The following is a 21,097-nucleotide window of genomic DNA, read 5'->3' as shown; positions in this document are numbered from 1 at the left end:
AGAGTTGGATTCTGCGTAGCCATCAGTCCATCACAGAAGAGTTAAATGACCCAGCAATTTGGTCCACCCGCAAAAGAATTTTTTATAATTACTGAAGCCTAGTTCTTTTTGGAGGTGAAGAGAAAAATGTACTAGCTAGCATGTATTTGTGGAACATTAGATCTCCACAAAAGTTTTATCTCCCTGATGAACAAATGTAACTCAAGACATACTCAAATTCAAAAAGAAAAAAGAAAAAAAAAAAAGGTATAGAAATATCAAGACATTACAAACATACATTTCAATGTAGCTCGTCCTCAGCCCATCTGAAACAAATAATAGCATCAGTCCAGGATCCAAGAATGGCCCTGATTTCCGAGCTCTGCGACCTGCAAGATGAATTCGATTTGAGTTTTTCACAAGACAGAAGATCTCAAAAACCATGAGAAAATTAGCAAGTCAGAAAAGCAAGAAATTTTTCAGCCCTCACAAACTGAATGAAATTCAGAAACTGAAACCTGACCCAGAAGCAAACTGCATGGGACCATCACTTCTCCTCCTCCTTAGGTGGCTTGTCTTCACTCTTCTTTTCTTGGGGCTATAAAGACAAAAAAATGTAATGAGAATTGATTGGGATCACAAAAACTAGATGCTTGCACATCAAAATCTTACAGTTTTCTCCATTTTTGCATGTGATAAGCAGTCTAAGACAAGAATTTCTTTTTCACACAAATCATTTTCTTGATAAGAAATTTATTTTCCTCTTAGGTCACTATTAATTTGATTCCCACTTCTCTCCACTTTTATTTTCTCAAGAAGGAAAAGATAAATATAATTAAAGGGCAAAAGGTACGTGCCACTAAAGTACAAAAGATATTCACAGCAGCACAGAATTTACAAATTTGTCAAGATTTTTTTTTCTGACAAAAAGCAATAATCTTATAAACAGATCACAATGGGATTCCCTCCAAATTTTAAAAGAGTCTTAGACTACATTTGGTACACGGGTAGGTGGGTTGGGTAGGATAAAGAAAGTGGGTAAGGTACAATATGCTACCCATTGGTAAGATTTTTATCCTATCATATGTTTCAGATGATTGGATAAGCAAATTAGTTTAGACAAAAACCATATTGTCATTTTCTTAATTTATGCTAATAATTGGTGGTAATGTCAGCGGTGATAACGGTGGTAGCAGTGCAGTGACGATGGTGATAATGGTGAAGGCATTAAGGATGGCAGTAGTATGGGTGGGTAATGGTGGCAACAGCAGCAAGTCAGTTGGCGGCAGTTGAGATTAGGTAATAGTGGTGAACAGCGAGAGTGGCAGTGGTGGTGACGACAGAAGCATTAGTGGTGGTCGGCAACAATGGCAGCAGCGAAGGTGGTTGTGAAGGACAGTGCATCTGGCTGTCAAGCTAATTCCAACAGCAATGACATTGGAATGGCGGTGGGTGATGGTGGTCATGATAGTGATAACTGTTGCAGTGATTTCGACTAAGGTGATGGTGGTAAAGGTGATATTGACAGTGGTAGTGATCAAGTACGACAGCAGTGGCGAGAGTGATGGGAGGTGGCAGGGGTGGCAACGACAGCATTGAAAGAGGTGGCAATGACAACGACGGTGAAAGCTACAGCGGTGGCAATGGCTGGCGGCAAATGCGACGATTGTGGTAGTTTTGTCAAAAGGATAGTTGTGAATGAAAAATATAATAGTCTGTTTAGTCTTTTTAAAGTAATACCAATAGGATAGTGCTTGTTTAACTCTCTTATGGAGTGAATACTAGTTATACTATGGTGGGTAGTATCTTACCCTACTCATACAAGATTTATTCCCAAAGATTGGGTAGCATACTAAGATGCCTTATCCACCCATTATCCTACCCTACCCACTCAGTGTACTAAACTAACTACCTTTTGTATACTAGAAGAAAGCAAAATATCTAAGGTTCCATAAATCTTCTGAGAGTTAAAAGGGAATGCCCATCAAATAAAATTCTCAAGCTTTGAAACCAATGATCTACAATACTAGCAAAAGGAGGCTTGATGCAATAAAAAATCCAGTGTTACTTTCTTGCCAGATCACCCAAATGATAGTCATCTGAATGAGGGAAATAAGCTTTTTTTCTGGATATCCAAGCCATAATACCATCAGAAGCCCGCATATTCATCCACTAAGGAGGGTCCTAGTTAAATCCCATAACCTTCTAACCTCAACACATTAGAGGAGATGGTTGGGGATTCACTCTCTTGCAAGCACACCTTCAAGCCTGTAGAAATATGTCAAGATGTCTATGATGCCCCATACGTTGTGACATGACTTACCTAACACAGAGACTAAAGTAAAAGTAGAGTAAGAAAGAGGAACATAGAGAGTTTAACATGGTTCAGTACTTTGCCTACAACACAGAGCCACCTGCAAAATTTTCACTATCTAGAACCACTTATACAAGCTAGGAATTTTCCTTTATATGGTGAAAGGACTCATTAAAGAACCTTTACATGATGATAAGAAAATATTTTCTCCCTTTTTGTGTGAAGTGCTAATTAATTAAGGAGAAGCCTTTTGAAAAATATCATAAGCAATCTATCTTAAAATGAGAATTCATGTTTCAAAGTCAATCCATTTTTAATTGTTAAGAAAAAATACTTGTTCTCTCTTGGTGCAAAGAGAATTCTTTAGTTAGGAAGCGTTTATACTTAATCACAATGCACTGTACCGATGACACCCAAATACAAACCTAGTTACAAGTAGAAGCTCAATAGAGTCAATAAACTCATCTATGCAGAAATGACCTTCTGATTAAAACATGAAATAATGCTGCCAATCTTTTCAATATCATAAATACTTTTCCACTTAATATTGTTGAAATCATAACTATTGCAGATTAAATTTTCAGTTTTATTTAATCCGCTGAAAGCTTCACCTCAATAGGCCAACAAATATATATACATAGTTTCATTTCCTCCATACAAGTAAAATCTAATGAATATGTTCAATCCGTACTAACTCTTAGCTTGAGGAACTCACCTCAGACTGGCTTTGCATAGACGCAAGCAAATCTTTAACTGAAGGGTCATTTGGATCAACCCCAGGAAGCTGCAAGTAGTGAGTTTTAAACTTAGCAAATCCTTAGCTTATTTTCCCTAGTGAAGAAAATCAAAATAGAAATTGCAGTTTGCATACTGATGCAAGGATGGATGATACAAAAGATTGGTCAGCTAACAATTTGCTCATGTCTGTCTGCTGACTTGTTGAATCTTTTGTACTATCCTGCACAGATAATTGAAGAGCTGCAAGCATTTGGATTAGAGAATTAAATCAGCATATGGGGCTTGAGTAAATAATTTGATCACGGCTAAGCAGAGTTTAGTTCCTGTGAATTTACACAATTTTAAACTTAAAATGGTACAGCAATTTTAGATTTATGGGCAACTCTAAGTGATACAATAGAACCCATATGAGATTTCAAGGAAGTCCTAATCACCACATCCAACAAGCATAAGAAGTATTACTTATTGTTTATCAGATAGAAAACAAGAACTTACCAAGTGCCAGATCTGGATCATCTACAGCTGCCTCTGACATATCTGTATCCCGGAGATCGTGACCAGTGGAAGGGTCATCCATTGACATTGCAAGGGCCTGTTGTAGTAGAGCATTCTCTTCATCCTATTACCAGTATAAGGCCAATTTCCCAGCAGGTCAATTGCATGCAAGAAAGCGATATTGAGCAACTAAAGTAAAGCTAAATAGAGCACCATTCTTTTTTTTGAAATACATACTGGACCAACATTCCCATCAAAATAAGCAAATATATTTTAGAAGACAAAGCTCAGCACCCTACTTTGAATTTAATGGTACATGGACAGCTTCAGAATAACAAAATAACAGTATCAGCCTGATTTACTTTATGAGGTGAAATTAATGTAAAGTTCCAAATCACAAGATGATACTAACTGTTAGATCATTTTTCTTGTTCTCAGCCTCAGAAGGAGTATTTTCAGTCATAGTTGCATCTTGTGAGCCTGATGGATGTTCCCCTCCTTTTTCCTGTTTAGCAGCCTCCTCTGCAGCCTTCTTAGCAGCTGCTTCTTGTCTAGCTCTCTCCTCTTCCATTGAAACCCTAAGTGCAAGGGCTAATTCAGGATCAAGGTTAGGATCCACACCAAATTCAAAGCCAGAGACACCACCAGCTGCAGCTGCTGCTGCTGCTGCGGCAAAACCACTTCCTCCTTCCCCATCACCAGTGAAGATAGGTGTACTGCCAGGAAGAAGAAATACAAGAACTTCAGTATGGAAGCTACAGTTAATTAAAACTTACCAAGCAGATCTGAGGAAGAAAACGAAAACTATTTACCTTATAAGAACATCAGAAAGAGCATTTGGACCTGAAGGAACATGAACTATGTGACTACTATCATTATTGTTTACAGTAGCAAGAAGTGCTTCCAGCTTCTCTGGCTTCCCATCATCTTCTTCACCAAAATCAACAATATCAAGTGCTACACTGTTCTTCTTCAACTTCTTCCCAATCAACTCTAGTACCTTCTTATCATGTTTCACTGGGCTGAGGAGCACATAATATATAATGTTAACAACACTGCAGGAAGATTATGAAAGCCATAAACAAGATATCTAAAATAACTTACCTTCCAGCAAAGACAATAATCCTCTGTTGCTGCTTTTTATTTTGGCGATGCTTGAGAGCCAATTGAGCCACCTGGATCCCAGCTGCTAGGTTCATCTCCCCACCTATTTCTAAACCTGAATTTAGAGATACAACTGATTCAGTGCTTTTTACATTGTCAAGCAAACTGAATAGCCGAACAATGATGATAATCACTATAAGAGGAAAGTTCCTTCTTAAACTTGAGATGGTCAAAAATCAAGAAATCACATACATTAAGGATACGATAATCAACACCAAAGTTACCAGACATAGTAAAATTATAACCCGCTTGCAATATCATCCTTCGAAAGATCTCTAATTCTAACAGCTGGGGGAAAGTACATAACACTTCTCTGTTGTCAAATTTTCATAGTCCACATTAGACTGCAGAAGGTAGCATGGCTCTAAAAATAAAAACTTTAACATCATATAAGTATAGGGAACCACATTACCTCCCTTCTTCCCTCCCAAGTTCCTCTCAAAAAATAAACATAAAATAAAGATAAAAAAGACTAGACAAATATTTGACTTTAGTTTAAACAAGAGCAACTTATAAGCTATGGAGATGTTAAGTTTTTTGGAAAAAAATACATGAGAAGAAATATTACTAGAACGAGGAGAAAAAGGCATACCAAACAAGGACAATAAATCATCTAAAACAACAAAATGAAGAGAAATGCACAGAAAAAGAAGAGCAAAGGAAGGAAAAACATCACAACATCATTGCAGACCAGCAATAGCCAAAGAGACAAAAAACCATGATTGGTCCATATAGAAACAACAAAAATTTTTGCACCATAGCTAAAATAAACTAACAAAAATAGCTCCTGTCAAGCACCCTAGCTTCCTTCTTCTGCCGGCGTCCTTGTGGAACATAGAAAGACAATACTGAAGGGAAGGGGAGGCAAAGCACATGAAACCAAAACTATCAAAAAGCCTAGAGCCCAGAAGAAAGCCATCAGGCCACCTCATAATGCCAAAAAGTAAATTGTGACCATGGGACAGCAACATAAAATAGACATCTGGAGGAAGGGGACAGTAACAGTTAGGTCCATGAATTTACAACGGATAAAGCTTCTGCAAAAAAACAGTCTTAAGAGAACTTTAATCTTTTTGGAACCTTCTTCCAAAATTCATTAGTGAAAGCCTCATTATAGCAACTAAGTAAATGGGTGAGGTGGGAGCCAAGGGACTCGCAGGTCCACAATTAGAGTAATCAAAGGTCCAAAATTTGCTATCAGGTTGTGAGAAACAATAAAAGGCTTAAGGAAGTTAAGCAAAGAGATTATATCGTTAAGATTCTAGAGGAAAAAGAAATCCCAAGGATGTGACCATCCAACTGATTGAGAAAGTGATGGATGGAAGCTTATGACACAAAGGACTATAATAAGGGAAAAGTTTAACAAGAGAGAGATCACCAATCCAAAGTTCTTCTCGGAGCAATATACTGAACCATCACCCACTTAATAAACGGGTAAGAGGGATGAAGAGGTCATATAGCCAGGAAAGGACTTCCCAGGGGCTCCTGTGAATTGAGTACTCTAATAGAGTGTTACCCATTCTTGTGCAATTCATACTTACTCTTAATCACTTTGTGCCACAAAGAACAAGATTCCGAAAGAAAACACCACGACCATTTAGCCAATAAAGACGGAACTTAAGTTATAAGATTTTTAATACCCATGCTACCATCTTCTCTGAAAAGATAATTGACAACCCGTCAAGCCAAATGACCTCTCAAGGTCTCACCAGCTCAAGACCATAGAAAATTCCTCATGATCCTTTCGAATTTTTCAACCACGAAGTAGGTATCAGAAACAAAATATAAAGCAATCCTAGGCAAGCAGATCTGGGTAAAGGTAACCTGCCACCTACAGAAAACAAATTGGTCTTCTAACAGACAAGCTTCCTAGAAACCTCTTCCACCACTGGAAGACTCAACCCGAGGGTTTCCCCCAAAAGGGACACCAAGATAGGTGATAAGTTAAGATAAAACATCCCGCTCAATCAATTCAACAAGCCTAGAGATGGCATCCTCCCCAATATTAATCCCCTAAAAGCCCACTTTTGCCAAGTTGGTGCATGACCTCGAAATATGGTCAAAAGGTTGAAAGTGAGCATATTGAAAACCCCAATTATTATCCTACAAGATTGTATGTATCACTGCAAACTGCAAATGTGAAATCTCCATATTACCGTTTCCAAGACACGAGCCTTTCATCAAACTCCTCACATACCCGAATTAACATACAACTAAGAACATCCACCACAACCATGAAAAGAAAAGGGCGAAGCGGATCCCCCACCTTACCCAACTTTGCTCATGAATAGTATTAGGCTCACCAATGACAATGACCACATTGGACATCAAAGAGACACAACAACTAATCCAACCACACCATCTAACACCAAAACCCTTCCTTACATGACTTTGTCGAAGAACCGTAGTTGTCCCTTTCATAAGTCTTTTCAAACTTCAATTTTAGGAGAACCTTAACCTAAAATCCTCCACAACTTCATTAGCCATGAGGGAAGCATCAAGGATTTGCCTATTCTCCACAAATGCACTTTGATTGATGGATTTATTATAGTTAAACACTTCTCCCGACCTCAATTGAAGCACCTCGGTAAAATTCTTACAAACACTAGTATTCATTGCTCGGTGGACAATGAAAAGAAAATGGAGATAACCCACTTATTCTTCGCTCATAATACTCTCACTTTTTGTCAACCAAAAGTTAGCATGCTCCTATATTTAAGATGTATTCTTCTTTACTTCCGAGCTGTCTCGATTTACGAATTAACTTTTGCGCGTCTGAATTGGTAGGGATTGGGCATGACTGCAAGGTAGATGACCTGGCCCGGGTTCTGGAATGCAAAACGGCAAATCTAGCTATTAAGTACGTTGGTATGCCTCTTGGGGCGAAGCATAAGGATGGCAACTGTTGGGAACTGGTTATTCATCACTTTGAAAAACGTCTTGCATCATGGAAGAGAAATTATCTGTCTAAAGGTGGGAGATTGACCCTTATAAAGAGTACACTATCCAACCTCCCAACATATTACCTTTCAACCCTTATTATTCCGGGAAAGGTGGCCAAAAGAGTTGAAAGAATTCAATGTAATTTCCTCTGGGGGATGAGGATAGCAAAAAAAAGTTTCATCTTGTAAATTGGGACGAGGTCAAGAGTCCCATCAAATCCGGTGGTCTTGGTCTGAGATCCCTAAAAATTCTGAATAAGGCATTGTATGGTAAGTGGCTTGGAGATACTGCAATGACACTAACAGTTTATGGAAAAAAGTGGTGGATTGCAAGTGGAATCTGAAGGTTAGACAGGATCAGATGTTGTTGAATAGAAGTAAGTTCGGTATGAGCTTGTGGACGGGAATCTCTAACACTAATCATTCTGTTCTTGAGTGTTCTAGATGGAAAGTGGGAAAAGGCAATAAAGTCAAGTTCTGGTCTGATTTCTGGTGTGGGGATTATAATCTGCAAATCCGGTTTCCTTTTATTTTTGCCCTCGCCAAGGATAAACAGATGACAATTGAGGAAGCTTTTGACAAAAATAATGGCATTGGTTGGATTATTGTGGTCAATAGGAATTTAAAAGATTGGGAAATAGTGGAATACGAGAATTTGCTGGCAGTATTGAACACCATTCAGCTCAACAACACAGATGATATGTTGATCTGGAAGTTGGAAAACAAAGGCTCCTTCAGTGTAAAATCATACTATAATCATCTTGCGGGACATAACAGAATTGTGGTAAACTCTTTTCCTGCCCAAATGATTTGGAGGGCAAATACTCCCACCAAAATTTCCTTCTTCGCTTGGGAAGCTTCCAAGGAACGCATTTGACCGCTGACAATCTCACGAAAAAGGCTTTTCCCTTTCGAACAGATGTTCTCTATGCAAAATCAATGCTGAAACTAGTAATCATCTTTTGCTTTGGTGCCCTATCACTCACAAGCTGTGGACTATGGTATATAGTCTACTTGACATTAGTTGGGTTATGGCTGGCTCTGTTCAAGAAGAATTATTTGCTTGGGATCTGGTGTGCAGGAGAAATAAGAATTTGAGACTCATTCCGCTCACAATTTTCTGGGTTATTTGGAAAGAGAGAAACAATAGAGGTTTTGAAGGAAAGGAAGAAATATTTGGCAACATTGTTAGCAAATAGCTACACTTTTTTGGTTCCACTGTATTGGAACATAATATTAACCATTTTGAAGATTTAGGGTGAGTTGTAGATATTCTTATTGACTTGTAAATCTTTTGTACATGGGCGGCGCTCCCTTGACGCCTCATATCAATATATTTTCTACACTTCTCTTTCCAAAAAAATACAACCACTAGTAAGGCTACTAGATTGAAAATCCAAAATTTTAATAGATCTTTTTTGTTGAGCACTATATTGATCGAGTTCATAATAATACCAATTAACAACTTAAACATTCTAAGTATCACTAACTTAAAGTCGAAAAAGCTTATTTAACAAGAAATTTATTAAAATTTCAGGTTAAAAAATTAATTCAAAATAAATTGCACCTTTCAGCTTTTCACATAACTAGATAAGCTGTTACAAGGTTTTACAAGCGCTTCATTGCATTTTCTAAGTCCATATTAGCTTCAATTCTTTAAAAAAAAAAGTAAGTAAAGGGATACTTAACATGTTTAAGAACAGGGGAAAAGAAAGACGTACAAGGGAAAGAATAACATAAACATATGCAGCGTAGCTAAGGTCTTGTAAACATGAAATGTAAACAAGAAAATTAACTAACCATGCATGCAGGCTAGGATCTTGCTAAGATCGCTGGTAGGCGTCACCAAAACGCGAACCCCTTTCCCTGCCATCGTTAGAACCCCAACTGTATTCTCTGGATTCGACTGTATAAAATTCCCACACGTATTAATCCAAAACGTCACATCACAAACACAAAAAACGACCCAAAAAATTAGCTATCCAAAGCGAACTAAAATCCCAAGTAATTTTCAGTATCGACGAAAGCTGTAAATCCACTGCCAAAACAGAATGTAAATGAACTATCTGAAAGCCTGCTTGCTTAAACAGCGAGGCAAAAAAAATCAAAGCGTGAAAACTTAAAATCCAGCCAAACTAATATCCACCTCTCGAGTTCCCAAACTTCTCCATTTCTTCCAAACCAAACAAAAAATACATGTAAAAAGAAAAACAATCAGTGAAAATCACTTACCTGTGTCTTAGCTCCGCATATAAGATTAACAGCGTCGGCTTGAGCTTGGAATCTAGAAGGAGCATAGTCTCCGTTTCGCATCCATTCTGAATTATCGATACAAATCATTGTCGCCTAACACAAACAAAAAATTAAAAATGAAAATCTACACATGAATTTGATTATTATAATTGGCCCCGTAATTTGCAGATTAGGGTTTACCTCGAGCACCATGATTGAAAAGAAGTGAAGGATCGAGAAGAAGGTTTTGGGTTGAGGAAGGAAGCCTAGAATGAGCTTTAACAAAATTTGGGGTTTGCTTGCACAAGAGGTCTCCCACTTTAAAACTGCGGGGATTGGAATCGGGTGCGGTCGCGATCGTTACCACGGTCTAATTTATGTCGAACTGTTCTGCTAGCGCAAATGAGACGGCGAGCGAGGCTTGGCGATACTTATTGTGCTAACAATTTTGCAAGAGAAAAAAATTAAAAAAGAAATTTAATATTAAAATATTTTTGTTAATATTAAAATGATCAAGAAAACACTAAAATAGTATTATATCAGTGTGTTAAATTTAATCATAGTAAATTTCCTATTTACCACTGTAATTATTCAATTACCTCAATTTGTATTGATATATATATATATCGTAATAATATTATAATATATGTTTTCTTTTTATATTAAAAAAATTCAATTTTATGATTATTTCAATTAAAAATATTTAATCGTTATAGAATATTTTTTTCATTCAAAAACATAATATGTTCGGTAAAATTTGATCATATTATTACATATTTTAGGTTTTTAATATGTTTTAACATATAGTATTTTTAGAAATTTTTTAAATTTTATTATTATTAAAGATCTTTTTTAAAATTATTATATAGTATTTAATTAATATTTTATAATTAATTATTCATAATTTTATTTAATAAATACACGAAATAATATTTAACATTTAATTAATTATTGTAAAATAATATCAAGTAATTATTAACTAATTGTTATTTAATTTAATGATTAATATGTTTATTTTTTAATAAAAAATTATGAATTCAAATAATAATATACTCTCGTATGTATTTTTATTTAAAAATTAATTATTTAATATTGTGATTTATCTTACCTTACCTTTTCCTTTCATTGGGGACTTAATTGTATCCCTGGACAGGCCTATTCTAGGTAGTGACTGATAAATTATAGCACACATGAAAACAACATATCAGAGAAAGAGAGAAATAATCACTCGGTCCAGTATCCAAACTAAAGACGGTTGCTGTTTAACCTGTTGTAGCTGAATATTGGAAATAGTAGTAGTACAAACTGTTAGATAATACAATCATCATGACTTGAATTCTCTCCGTCCTTGTTTATATCGTCTGAATTCTCCATGCTGTGGTTATCATGACTCGGATCTGTATCAATATGCCTGAGACCTGAATTCTGCTTGTCATGGTCTTCAACTGGGTTATCATTGACTGTAGAAAGTTCCATTTTTGGATCATGTGATGTTGAAGCAGCTTGTTGCAGGACTGACAAATCTTCCTCCATTGAAGGGCTGTCTCCCTTGACGCTCGAATCTGGAGGTGTAATTGATATCTCTTTTAAGAGTGCAAGAGATGAGCCAACATGCCTTGAACTTCTCTTTGCATTTACTCTCTTCTGCCACTTGGAGAGTGAATCCCTTACATTTTCTGAAATCACTGATTTCTTGAACTTTGATCCCATCTATATTTGCATCTGAAGTCAGATGGATACAAACGCATGATATTTATGTGGAATCTATAAGGGATGAAATAGAAAACTGAACCTGTGTAACTATAACATAGAGGGGAAATGTGATGTAGCTACACCATATCTGGGTGATGACCCTGAAAAGGTAAACAAATCATAAGAAGATGAACTGCCTGTACTTGATCAGATTCTTGATCCAAGCATGACATATCTGCCATGAGAATCTTCAACAAAGAGAGACAAATAAACATTTGGCATATGAAGATTAAGATGCAAAATGCTTTGACCATGATATACCCGAATGTCAAGCGGATTGCAACAGAGATACGGTCTTCCATAAAGCATGAGGAATCCCTGATTTCCCACTGGAAAGAAAATTCAATGTTAGCCCCAAATGTAACCATTACAATTTAAAAATGACTTGTGTCGTGAGAAAAAAATTGGCTATATATTTGAATCCGGTCAAAGGTAACTGAGCGTCCCATGATACTATTCTTTGCGTTTATATTCAACAAGCTTTATAAAATGCATCTTACCATAGACCAAACAAATGTTGCCATCTCAAATGCATTCTGCAAATTAATACCCACATGTTAACAGATGGTAGATTCTCCAGTGGAATTCTAAAACAGCAAAAGGATGTAGTAGCTTGTGAACCTGAAATGATATCAGTTGAATCAACCATAAAAGAAGTTGAGGCTTTCCAAACCAAAACAGACTGTCCCTCAGATTAAACTGATGAAGTCCCATCCATGGATATTGATCCATAGTTTCAACAGCTAACTTTACAACCACCCGGTGAAGTTTCATGCCAATTAATAATATCAACTACCATATACACAAGATGAGTTAAAGTGAGTGAAATGTAGCTGTTGGTAATGATAACCCAGATAAGGAAAACCTGAAATGATAAGGACTTACAATGGCAGGAACAAAAGAAAGCCAAAAGTAGGCATCAGTTCCTGAATGAACATCACAGCTTCAGTCTTCAAGGTCAAAGTTAAAAAAGTAATAAAGCAAGCAAGTATTTCATAACTTAACACAGATAGTCTGAATTTTATTTTATTTTTTTCGCTTTCGTCAGTTGCCTGAATCTATCTTGACAGGATTTGCAGCTACAGAATCTCAGGGCAGGAGAATTACCATGAAACTCAAGGAAAATGCAAAGTATGGCATAAACCCAGAGAGGCACACTGCAAAAGAGGCCAAAACAGAGTGATCAAATTGTTCTACTGAAATTAGGAATATCCTATTGGTAGTAATGATGCTTCTACTTTATGCCATCTACAAAGAACACATTTCATACCAGGTACACAGGCTCGTAAATGTTCTATATTGTAAGGGAGGCTTAGAGTTGAGGTCATGAAATAAATAAACTAAGACAATTGTACTACTTGGATCAATAACTTATAAGAGTGGGTACCTAATTCCAACAATATCACGGAATTCTTCCTCCATGCTTCGAAGCATATAACTGTGAAAATCATATGTAGATGGGAGCTGATGAGCCTGCAGAAAATAGAAAATGAAAAAGATTGATTAATATGAAGAAGTGAGAACCGAAAATTTGCAACCAAAAAATCCTGATAGATGACTATGGTACACAAAAGTCTGTATAGCCAGAAAGAACATACAGTAATGAAGCCTAAGCGCAAAGCTAAATAGTCCGCTTGGTTAATTGAACTCCAGAATTGGCGGCTGAAACAGAGCTGCAAATCAATAATCTTCTGAATTGGAAATCACTCAGACAAATGTTGTACAAAGTCCAAGGTAACAGAATGCTAAGAATGGAAAGGTTTTTTTTTTTTTTTTTTCCTTTTCCCGATTAATTAAGTACAGCATAGAAGTAATCTGCTGAGATGATTTAGAAGGCATAGAAAGGAGAAAGCTTGCAGCCAAACCATGGTACAGGAAAAAAAATTACAAGTAGTGGTTGAACTTTTTTAACTGTATTCTTAAAGTCCAAGACAATATAATGTGATTTTCTCATTAAATCATCATGAATAAACCTTGAGCAACATAACCTTCTATTCTTATTAGCAGGTGGCACGTGCACCTTGCATACATGCACTACAAATAGAGTAATTTGCTAAATGATTATCCATGATCTGGTTTACATCGTAAATCAACAAATTTCTACTTTGATCCAAAGAATAATTTCTTAGGAAAACGATGGGCATAACATAAGCATATTTATGCATAAAAAAACCAGGAAGAAGTTAGTTTTCAAGCAGAAAACATTTACCAGCCAAACAAGAACTTTGCACCTGCTCCATGGATGGGACACATTATGAAGAATGAAAGTGGTCGGTCGCCTCATTTTCATATTGTGTGATGTAGCTTGCTGGTTATCTATATTTGAAGTTCAAATCAGTATAAGTGAGAAAAAGATTTGTGTTATATGCAAAACAACTCTCCTCGAGGCTTTGACAGCAAATTTAAAGGCCTATGTCTAAAATTTTGCACCTTGTATATTAGCAATAGCCATTGACTTGGCTTGGTTTTCCCATGTTCTCCAGCTATAGATCTGAGCAAATCAAATATAAAGAACTCAGTGAGATCTTCACAGACAATAATGTGCCCCCAAGGACATGTTTATGGAGAAGATATATGGACCTTAATCATGGCCAAGACAATGGCGATAAAACTGTAAGAAACATGGATAATGCCAAGGACAAACATGAAACGATGAAGTTGCTCGAGACTCTCTCTCGAAGCAAATGATTCATGACCCTGCTGGCAATGCAAATACAAGAAAGACTTCAGGAAGATAACAGAACTATATTTTTACAAACACAAAGTAAGCAAAAGCCAACATCCATGAAAACCATTACCTTAGGGCAGTAATCATGTCTCTTATTGCTCATTTCCTCTTCTCTAACAACTGTGTTATTAATAAGCAGCTCTAAACTTGAAACAAAAGTGTATTTTCTGGAGCCATTATTTAAGGAACAAGGATAAAACCGGGTGCTTAAGGCTGTTGATTTAACACATAGCTTAGCCACATATCCAATCCAATGACCCATCAGCAATGACATTAGCCCAAAAAGCATCAACTCTGCTTGCATGTAAACCACCACAGACTTCAATCAAAATCCATCTTAATTCTTATGATCTTATCCTTCGCCCATCCGAATATATATATACATACATATAATAAGCAAACTGATGCGTGGAAACCCAATTGCTTACCTTCTTTAATCTTCTGCAGAGCAGCTAATAGAGGTTTCCTCTTGGTCTTATCTAACCACTAAACATACCCATATATAAAATCATAAACTAGATCAGGCTTTGGGATTAATATAGAACTAACTAAAGAAGTTATCAATCCCCTTTTTACCTTCCTTAATCGTTTCAAAGAAGCATGGAAGAAAAGCCCTACAATAACCATGAGACCAACCACCGTAGCCACCGCCCAAGTGGGCGTCTCGGTCAGGGCTCGCCCCTCCATTTCTCTGAAGGCACTGAATCACACCAGCCTCAACTCTTAAGCATATATGGAGTCGTAGACACTCGACGGTTGAAACATAATCAAGACCCGGTTCTTCTTCTGTTGATTCTGGTGAAGAGAGACAAGCTGCAGGCCATTAATGGCGACGTTTTTGGGTGGTGGGATCTGGTTGTGCCATAACCTGAAACATTTAAGAAGACGTGCAGAATGAAATTGTCGGAAACATGGTCGGGCTCCTAACGACGGGGGTCCCAGTATCAAAGGCCTAATCTCTGGTCTCTGCCACTCGGTCTTGTTCATGTCTGAAACTGTCAACGTGACTTTGTTTTTCACCTCCTTTTCTGTAATCTGATCGTTCAGATGTCACCCGTCACTCTAGAAATACCAGGTTTGTATTTAAAATGGGTATATTCGTTCGTTCATTATTATTGTTCACCAGTGAACTTAAAAAAATAGCTGTTGTTTTTTTCTTTATTTCTTGCTGGGTTTTAAACTGAACCTCCATTATTGAAAGGTAGAAGATCGGGTAGAAACTAATTTTAAAATTTAAATAATATTTTTATAATAATATCTATCTTATTTATTTTATATTTTTAATAACATGTTTATTATTATTATTTAAAAAAAATCAACAACTTAACTTACAAAATATTTCTTTCACCTGAAGATGTAATACATTTACTGTCATTTAACTCAACTTGATCGTATAATTGTTTATTATTATAAACTTGAATCTAAAATACAAAATGAAGTTTATTATGACACTATCCTTACAATTTATATAAACGGAAGATACAAACAGTATGTAATAATCATGGTGATTTTGTAGCAACCGACTGATCTTCCTTTAGCTGATCTTGTTTCACAGACAATCCATGCTTCACCCAGTCCAGATACCCTCCTTTCATGTCCCTTACATTCTTGAAACCCTGCAATTGCATGCACAGTGATCAAGTATAAAAAGATACCAAGTGTGTTTTATTGATTACATCAACGTGCTATTTATAATTTTACTTTGTTTTTAGAACCTTGAACGTAACCAACCCATTCAGGCATGAAAGATATATGAACAGGTACAGTCCCAACTTTTATGTCATCTTGTTCAGCTAAACAGTACGAATGTATAATATAATTTCAATATGAAATAATTAATCTCAAAAAGAAATGCCTTACAGCGGCAACAAGATCAGTAGAAGCAGCCCGGGATCTGACTCCACTTTGACATCCCTGCAAATGAAAACACAAACAGAGAGATTCCGTTTCATAGTCAATTTCAATAACTTATTGAAATAATTAAGTAATAAACAAGAATTTTTAATACAAATATATATATATATATATGTGTGGAGAAGATAAATTATATATTACCACAAGTAGTTTATCGTTTTCCGTGAAGACAGATGAGATGTTGTTCAAGAAATCAGGATTCGTCTCCCTACCTCCTGACGCACAAAAAATATCTGTCAGTCACCTACACTTGTATTAATTCTCGGACAATCATCAACAGAAGAAATGGAAATTATTAAACGGTGAATGAGTCCGATGCAGAACTGTATAAGTGTATACGCAAATTCCAGTACATGTTCTTGAATCTAACCGATGTGGGCGGGACATATATTTCTTAATACATCTCATGCAGAGGGTATGCATTAAAGTAAAAGCAGGAAATAAAAGGTAATAATACCTCCAGGTTTATCAAACATGTAAGGAATGTTGTATATCTTCTCTACATCAACATGTCCTTTCTTGTATTCTTCCTCTGTCCTGTTTTTAAGAAATTCCATATTCATTCAGATGATCAAATAGCAACCAAACCCAGAAAAGGAAAACCCTTAAAACCCAGAAGATAAAATTAGATATCGATGAGTAATTAACTCTAAAATCTTTGCTCAGTAAGAGAGAGAGAGAGAGAGAGAGAGAAATGAAAAGTCATCTTTTACCTGATATCAAGATAAGTGAAGCCTGAACCAAGCAGAGACTTGGCTTCGAGGACATCAACGGTGACAACTTCTGATCCCAAGCTGAAAGACACAAAAAGAAGAAGAGGAAGAAACAAGGATCCAGAAAAAAACACAACCCGGGAAACACCCATTTCAAGTTATGCAGGAAAAGAACTGTTCCGCTGTTATAAATATTTTACTCGCTCTCTCTGTGTACACATATATGTGATATACACATGTATATATATGTATATGAAAGAGAAGATAGAGCCACCTTTTATCTACAGAACCCATGAAGAAGAACTGGTATTTACGTATGGAAAACTATCTTTATCTGCGGTTTTCCAGATTTGGTGAGCTACTTCCCTGGTTTTGACTGAATTAGCAGCTGAATTGCAGTACAGATCTGTGAGCTGCCAAAAAGCAATAGCTAGCTGCAGTTATTCCATTTCTGTGGGAAGATACAAAAACAATGTACAGCTAAATTGCTACGAGTAGACATCAACTGTTAGCCATCATTTTCGAATATATAATAATACCATCGGACCCAGATGAGTTACGTATTACCTACCCCATCTCCATTGTTAGCTATAGCTTTATCTTATCACATTGGAATATATTATTGTAAATATTCTCCTGTGTTTTTAGGTTGATCATTTTTGGTTTTATCGGTTCTGAAATTTTAAAACAAACTAACCGAAAGATTTTTTTTTTTAATATTATAATAGTTATAAATATACATAATATATTATATTAAATTTTAAGTATTTCTTGATTTTTTGTTTTAAAGCTAATCTGACAGAGCTTCTTTTCTTGGTTCGGTTTTGAGTTCAGAAGCTTCTTCAGTTCAATTTAGTCTTTCAGAAGTTTTTTCAGTTTAATTTAGTCACTTTTTATGATTAATTTAGTTATTTCAATTTGCAAAATTTTTAAATTGAACCGATCAAAATACTCACGTCTAACCATTGGTGTAGAGAATTACTGTTAATAAATGAAAATTAGCCCAAAAAAAAGGATCACTTTTTCTCAATTAAAACTTAATAAATCGTGTAACCCAACAAAATAAATGTTCATCTTAATTACCTGGTTTGTATTAAATGGAAAGAGATGGATTAAATCAGTTCAGAATCCAACCAATTAAACAGCTAGTTGAGATGACAAGGAATCTGAAACTGAAAGGGAACATGCCCAAACAAGTATATATACACTCAAGTTTCTGCAATTCACATACATGAATAAAAGAGCACAACTAACGAACATTGAAAGTTTCTGCAATTCAGCAATCATATTCAAATGGCTTCCCGGTTACAGGAGAAAAGGTGCCAAACAAGCAATATCAGTAGACGCCACAAGAAGAAATATCATGGACCCGCAACATCTAACCATTTATCATCTAGGTGAATTGTGAAGGAGCTAGTGAACTATGTACAAGGACTTACATATAGGACTATTCCGTTTTGCCCAGACATACCAGGGAGATACCTTGGGGGCTTCATGCCTTCAACTCAAAACAATTGTTAAGCTTCCGTGTGGACATGACATCTGCAACAATCTCAGAACAAAAACTTTATCATGGTTTGCCCAAATCTCCCTTATGGCTATCATATGAACCTGAGGAACAAGAAGCAAAATTCTTCTGAGTATGTGATAAATTGGATATCTCCAATTGGTGGAAAGGAAAGGAAACAAAAGATTTGCGCTACTCTAATTGCTATTCTCTTGAAACCCAAAATTCATTCTCAAGTGAAATATCAAGATAATGACTTATGTTCTTGGCAGGAGTTAGTAAGATCGGACTTTCGCAAACCTATATTGAATTATGAATAGTGGAACTTGTTCAGTCCATTCTTAGCAAGAGCAATTACAAATTCATTTTTGCAAAAGCATCAACTATATACCCAGTGTACAAGAAGCACATGACATCATCCTTTCTGATGAGTGGTTTTAAATCTGGATTCCTCTCTTCACCTGAAAGACGAAAATACAAATTTCATCAGGGATAAATACCTTTCCGTAACAGCATGTTAATTGACACCCAGGTTAACCATGTTTGGAATATGGCTTACAAATTTAAATTTCATTTTAACAGGAAAAGCCAAAAACGTTTGCAGTTTAAAAAATATCCACTTAGCCAATCAAACTACCTCACCAAACGCTAGAAACTAAAGCATGAACTTCAGAGACTAACCTCAGAAAAAGAAGATTTAGTCCTCATATCAAGTTTGCACACTGGGCAGCATGTCCCCCATTTAGTCAACCAAGAGTCTACACAGCTTGAATGAAATGCTGCAAACAAGTGAGAAGTTAATCAACTGAGATTTAGAAATATTACCTGTCAAGACAAAAACTGGACACCAACTGAAATCTAAATTTATATTAAGGTAAGGATATATAAGCCTTTCCAATGGCACATACTGATCTTGATTCATCACTCTATATATATCATTATATATTAAAAACAAGTTCCTATCAACAATCTGAATTTGTCCGTGGACTTGAACATGATACATTTCAGAAATTTCCTAAAGTCACAAGAAATGCTATTTCAGGATCTTCCTTTCCTTGAATATTAATCTATTTTTACTGAGCAGAAAACACATGTGCCTCTTTCTACTTTTTGAATATATATATATATATGTATATATTGCTTTATACATTTTGGATACTTTTGGCACCAAGATTGCACTTGACCTGAAAGGATAACTTGGCCAAACAACCAAGAATGTTAACCATCAATCTGTGCCTTACCATGATGACAAGGGAGGAGCTTAAGGATTTCCCCATCTTTGTAGTCTTCAAGACAAATGGCACAAGTTTCTTCCCTACGGCAATCACTCGAACAAGCAGAGCTAAATGTGACGCGAGGGAGAGTTTCCACCATTGTGTTATCTACACTTTTAGGGCAATGATTTCGCCCTAGCCTATATGGCCAGTGTCTGGGAGCTAAAAACACTATCACTAGCAATCCTACTAGGACAATAAGAGAGAAGAATGATATTGCTAGCACAGTCCAAGCACTTCCACCATGCTGCATATAAATGCAGCATTCCCCATGTTCCTCTTTGGCATGCTTCATCAAAGTTTCGCCTGCTGCCTTAGAAACGAACACTGCATGCACTTTAACACCATGAGGGTTTACCATCACTGCACATAAAATGAACAACACAAATCAAATTAGTTTACTCAAATTCTTTCTTACAGATTATGCCCTGAATTTGGAAAAATATAGCAACAAATTCAAAATTTTGCATTAATCCATGGTGAATATTAACAATTTCATTAAATAAATACCCTAAATTAACAGCACAAAAATTCCAAATGCCATTTTTCTAAAAGAGAAATCAATAAAGGCAACAATAAGAGTTGATGTAAAGGGAAAGAGCAGACTTACTGTATACCAAACTGCTCTTGTCTCTGTCATCATACACAATCACTGTACCAAAACCTGCGTTTTGGGCATTTCGTATTTTATCTTCAAAGGAGCACTCGCCCCTAACTATCAACGCGAACTTGACTTGCTGCTCCGTCTTGTTAGATACGGCGTCGTTTCTTAATCGAGAGCAAGCATTAAGAGGATCCGCCGCATGCAGAACTCCACATACGCCGGAGCTATTTATAGCAACAGCTAAAAACAATTTACCAAAGCTTAGTCATAAATTATGTTTTCGAATTGCGCCTACATACTTAACTGTACTTCAAATTTCTTTCATTTTCCTTGCTCTTGTAGAAGAAACATAAAAAATTTCCTTAGTTTTCATTTTCTGCAACATTGTTACATTTTCTTAGCTGCCAAACAGAAAATGAAAGAGAAAGTGAAAGACAGTTACCGAATTTGGCGGGAAGGTCGGGGAAAGAACCGGAGAACTGCTTTAAGAAGACGGTAGCAAAAGTTAATTGAATCGCAGAACTAAGTAATACTACTAAAAATCCACATAAAGCTCCTCTCATGCCTCTCTCTCTCTCTCTCTCTCTCTCTCTCTCTCTCTCTCTCTCTCTTCTGTGTCGGTTCAGATTTCTGGCGGACGATTCGAGCAAAGATGCTTGTTGCAGAAGCGGCCATCGGGGAACAAAAACGGTGCGTTTTGTATCGTCAAAGTCAAACCCGAAGGCTTTTTTAAAGATAAAA

General features: G+C 36.3%; 4 protein-coding genes across 11 annotated transcripts; all 4 read right to left on the bottom strand.

Moving 5' to 3' along the window:
* Positions 1 to 57: 57 nt before the first annotated feature.
* On the bottom strand, positions 58 to 10,282 carry LOC110822349 (26S proteasome non-ATPase regulatory subunit 4 homolog). Of its 2 annotated transcripts, none has more exons than XM_022052438.2 (11): positions 10,066 to 10,282; positions 9,865 to 9,978; positions 9,433 to 9,538; positions 4,631 to 4,745; positions 4,339 to 4,548; positions 3,939 to 4,242; positions 3,527 to 3,650; positions 3,165 to 3,271; positions 3,009 to 3,077; positions 498 to 577; positions 58 to 368 (listed from the first exon to the last, which is right to left on the bottom strand). In XM_022052438.2, the coding sequence occupies exons 1-10, from the start codon at positions 10,075 to 10,077 to the stop codon at positions 527 to 529; spliced, it is 1,212 nt and encodes a 403-aa protein (XP_021908130.2). In that variant the 5' UTR covers positions 10,078 to 10,282; the 3' UTR covers positions 58 to 368; positions 498 to 526. The 2 variants fall into 2 exon arrangements, with proteins under 2 accessions (XP_021908130.2, XP_021908131.2); XM_022052439.2 differs by having other exon boundaries at positions 503 to 577.
* Positions 10,283 to 11,068: 786 nt separating this feature from the next.
* LOC110822444 (MLO-like protein 4) lies at positions 11,069 to 15,521 on the bottom strand. 2 transcript variants are annotated; one of them, XM_022052570.2, is made up of 15 exons: positions 14,921 to 15,521; positions 14,773 to 14,830; positions 14,415 to 14,638; positions 14,197 to 14,316; positions 14,047 to 14,107; positions 13,826 to 13,932; positions 13,215 to 13,289; positions 13,004 to 13,089; positions 12,724 to 12,773; positions 12,502 to 12,542; positions 12,238 to 12,408; positions 12,117 to 12,152; positions 11,878 to 11,945; positions 11,657 to 11,717; positions 11,069 to 11,574 (listed from the first exon to the last, which is right to left on the bottom strand). In XM_022052570.2, exons 1-15 carry the CDS (start codon positions 15,029 to 15,031, stop codon positions 11,173 to 11,175), a joined length of 1,671 nt encoding a protein of 556 aa, XP_021908262.1. In that variant the 5' UTR covers positions 15,032 to 15,521; the 3' UTR covers positions 11,069 to 11,172. The 2 variants fall into 2 exon arrangements, with proteins under 2 accessions (XP_021908262.1, XP_021908263.1); XM_022052571.2 differs by having other exon boundaries at positions 14,197 to 14,313; positions 14,921 to 15,520.
* A 197-nt stretch (positions 15,522 to 15,718) lies between these two features.
* On the bottom strand, positions 15,719 to 18,581 carry LOC110822391 (thiosulfate sulfurtransferase 18). Of its 5 annotated transcripts, none has more exons than XM_022052503.2 (7): positions 18,443 to 18,581; positions 17,246 to 17,384; positions 16,972 to 17,052; positions 16,716 to 16,795; positions 16,400 to 16,491; positions 16,205 to 16,258; positions 15,719 to 15,960 (listed from the first exon to the last, which is right to left on the bottom strand). In XM_022052503.2, the coding sequence occupies exons 2-7, from the start codon at positions 17,263 to 17,265 to the stop codon at positions 15,844 to 15,846; spliced, it is 444 nt and encodes a 147-aa protein (XP_021908195.2). In that variant the 5' UTR covers positions 17,266 to 17,384; positions 18,443 to 18,581; the 3' UTR covers positions 15,719 to 15,843. The 5 variants fall into 5 exon arrangements, with proteins under 5 accessions (XP_021908195.2, XP_088073570.1, XP_021908193.2 ...); XM_088217444.1 differs by having other exon boundaries at positions 18,454 to 18,580; XM_022052501.2 differs by lacking the exons at positions 17,246 to 17,384; positions 18,443 to 18,581 and having other exon boundaries at positions 16,400 to 16,473; positions 16,972 to 17,230.
* On the bottom strand, positions 18,139 to 21,067 carry RMR1 (receptor homology region transmembrane domain ring H2 motif protein 1). Of its 2 annotated transcripts, none has more exons than XR_015818316.1 (6): positions 20,799 to 21,067; positions 20,363 to 20,596; positions 19,720 to 20,115; positions 19,160 to 19,257; positions 18,779 to 18,939; positions 18,139 to 18,582 (listed from the first exon to the last, which is right to left on the bottom strand). XR_015818316.1 is itself a non-coding variant. In XM_022052498.2 (6 exons), exons 1-5 carry the CDS (start codon positions 20,917 to 20,919, stop codon positions 18,916 to 18,918), a joined length of 873 nt encoding a protein of 290 aa, XP_021908190.2. In that variant the 5' UTR covers positions 20,920 to 21,067; the 3' UTR covers positions 18,139 to 18,582; positions 18,870 to 18,915. The 2 variants fall into 2 exon arrangements, 1 of the variants encoding a protein (XP_021908190.2); XM_022052498.2 differs by having other exon boundaries at positions 18,870 to 18,939.
* Between the last annotated feature and the right edge of the window lie 30 nt (positions 21,068 to 21,097).

Source organism: Carica papaya, chromosome 4, assembly GCF_054855325.1.
Source record: "Carica papaya isolate Zhongbai chromosome 4, ASM5485532v1, whole genome shotgun sequence".
NCBI lineage: Eukaryota > Viridiplantae > Streptophyta > Magnoliopsida > Brassicales > Caricaceae > Carica > Carica papaya.
Note: the sequence above shows the minus strand (reverse complement) of the source record. Positions and strands in the feature narration are given on the sequence as shown.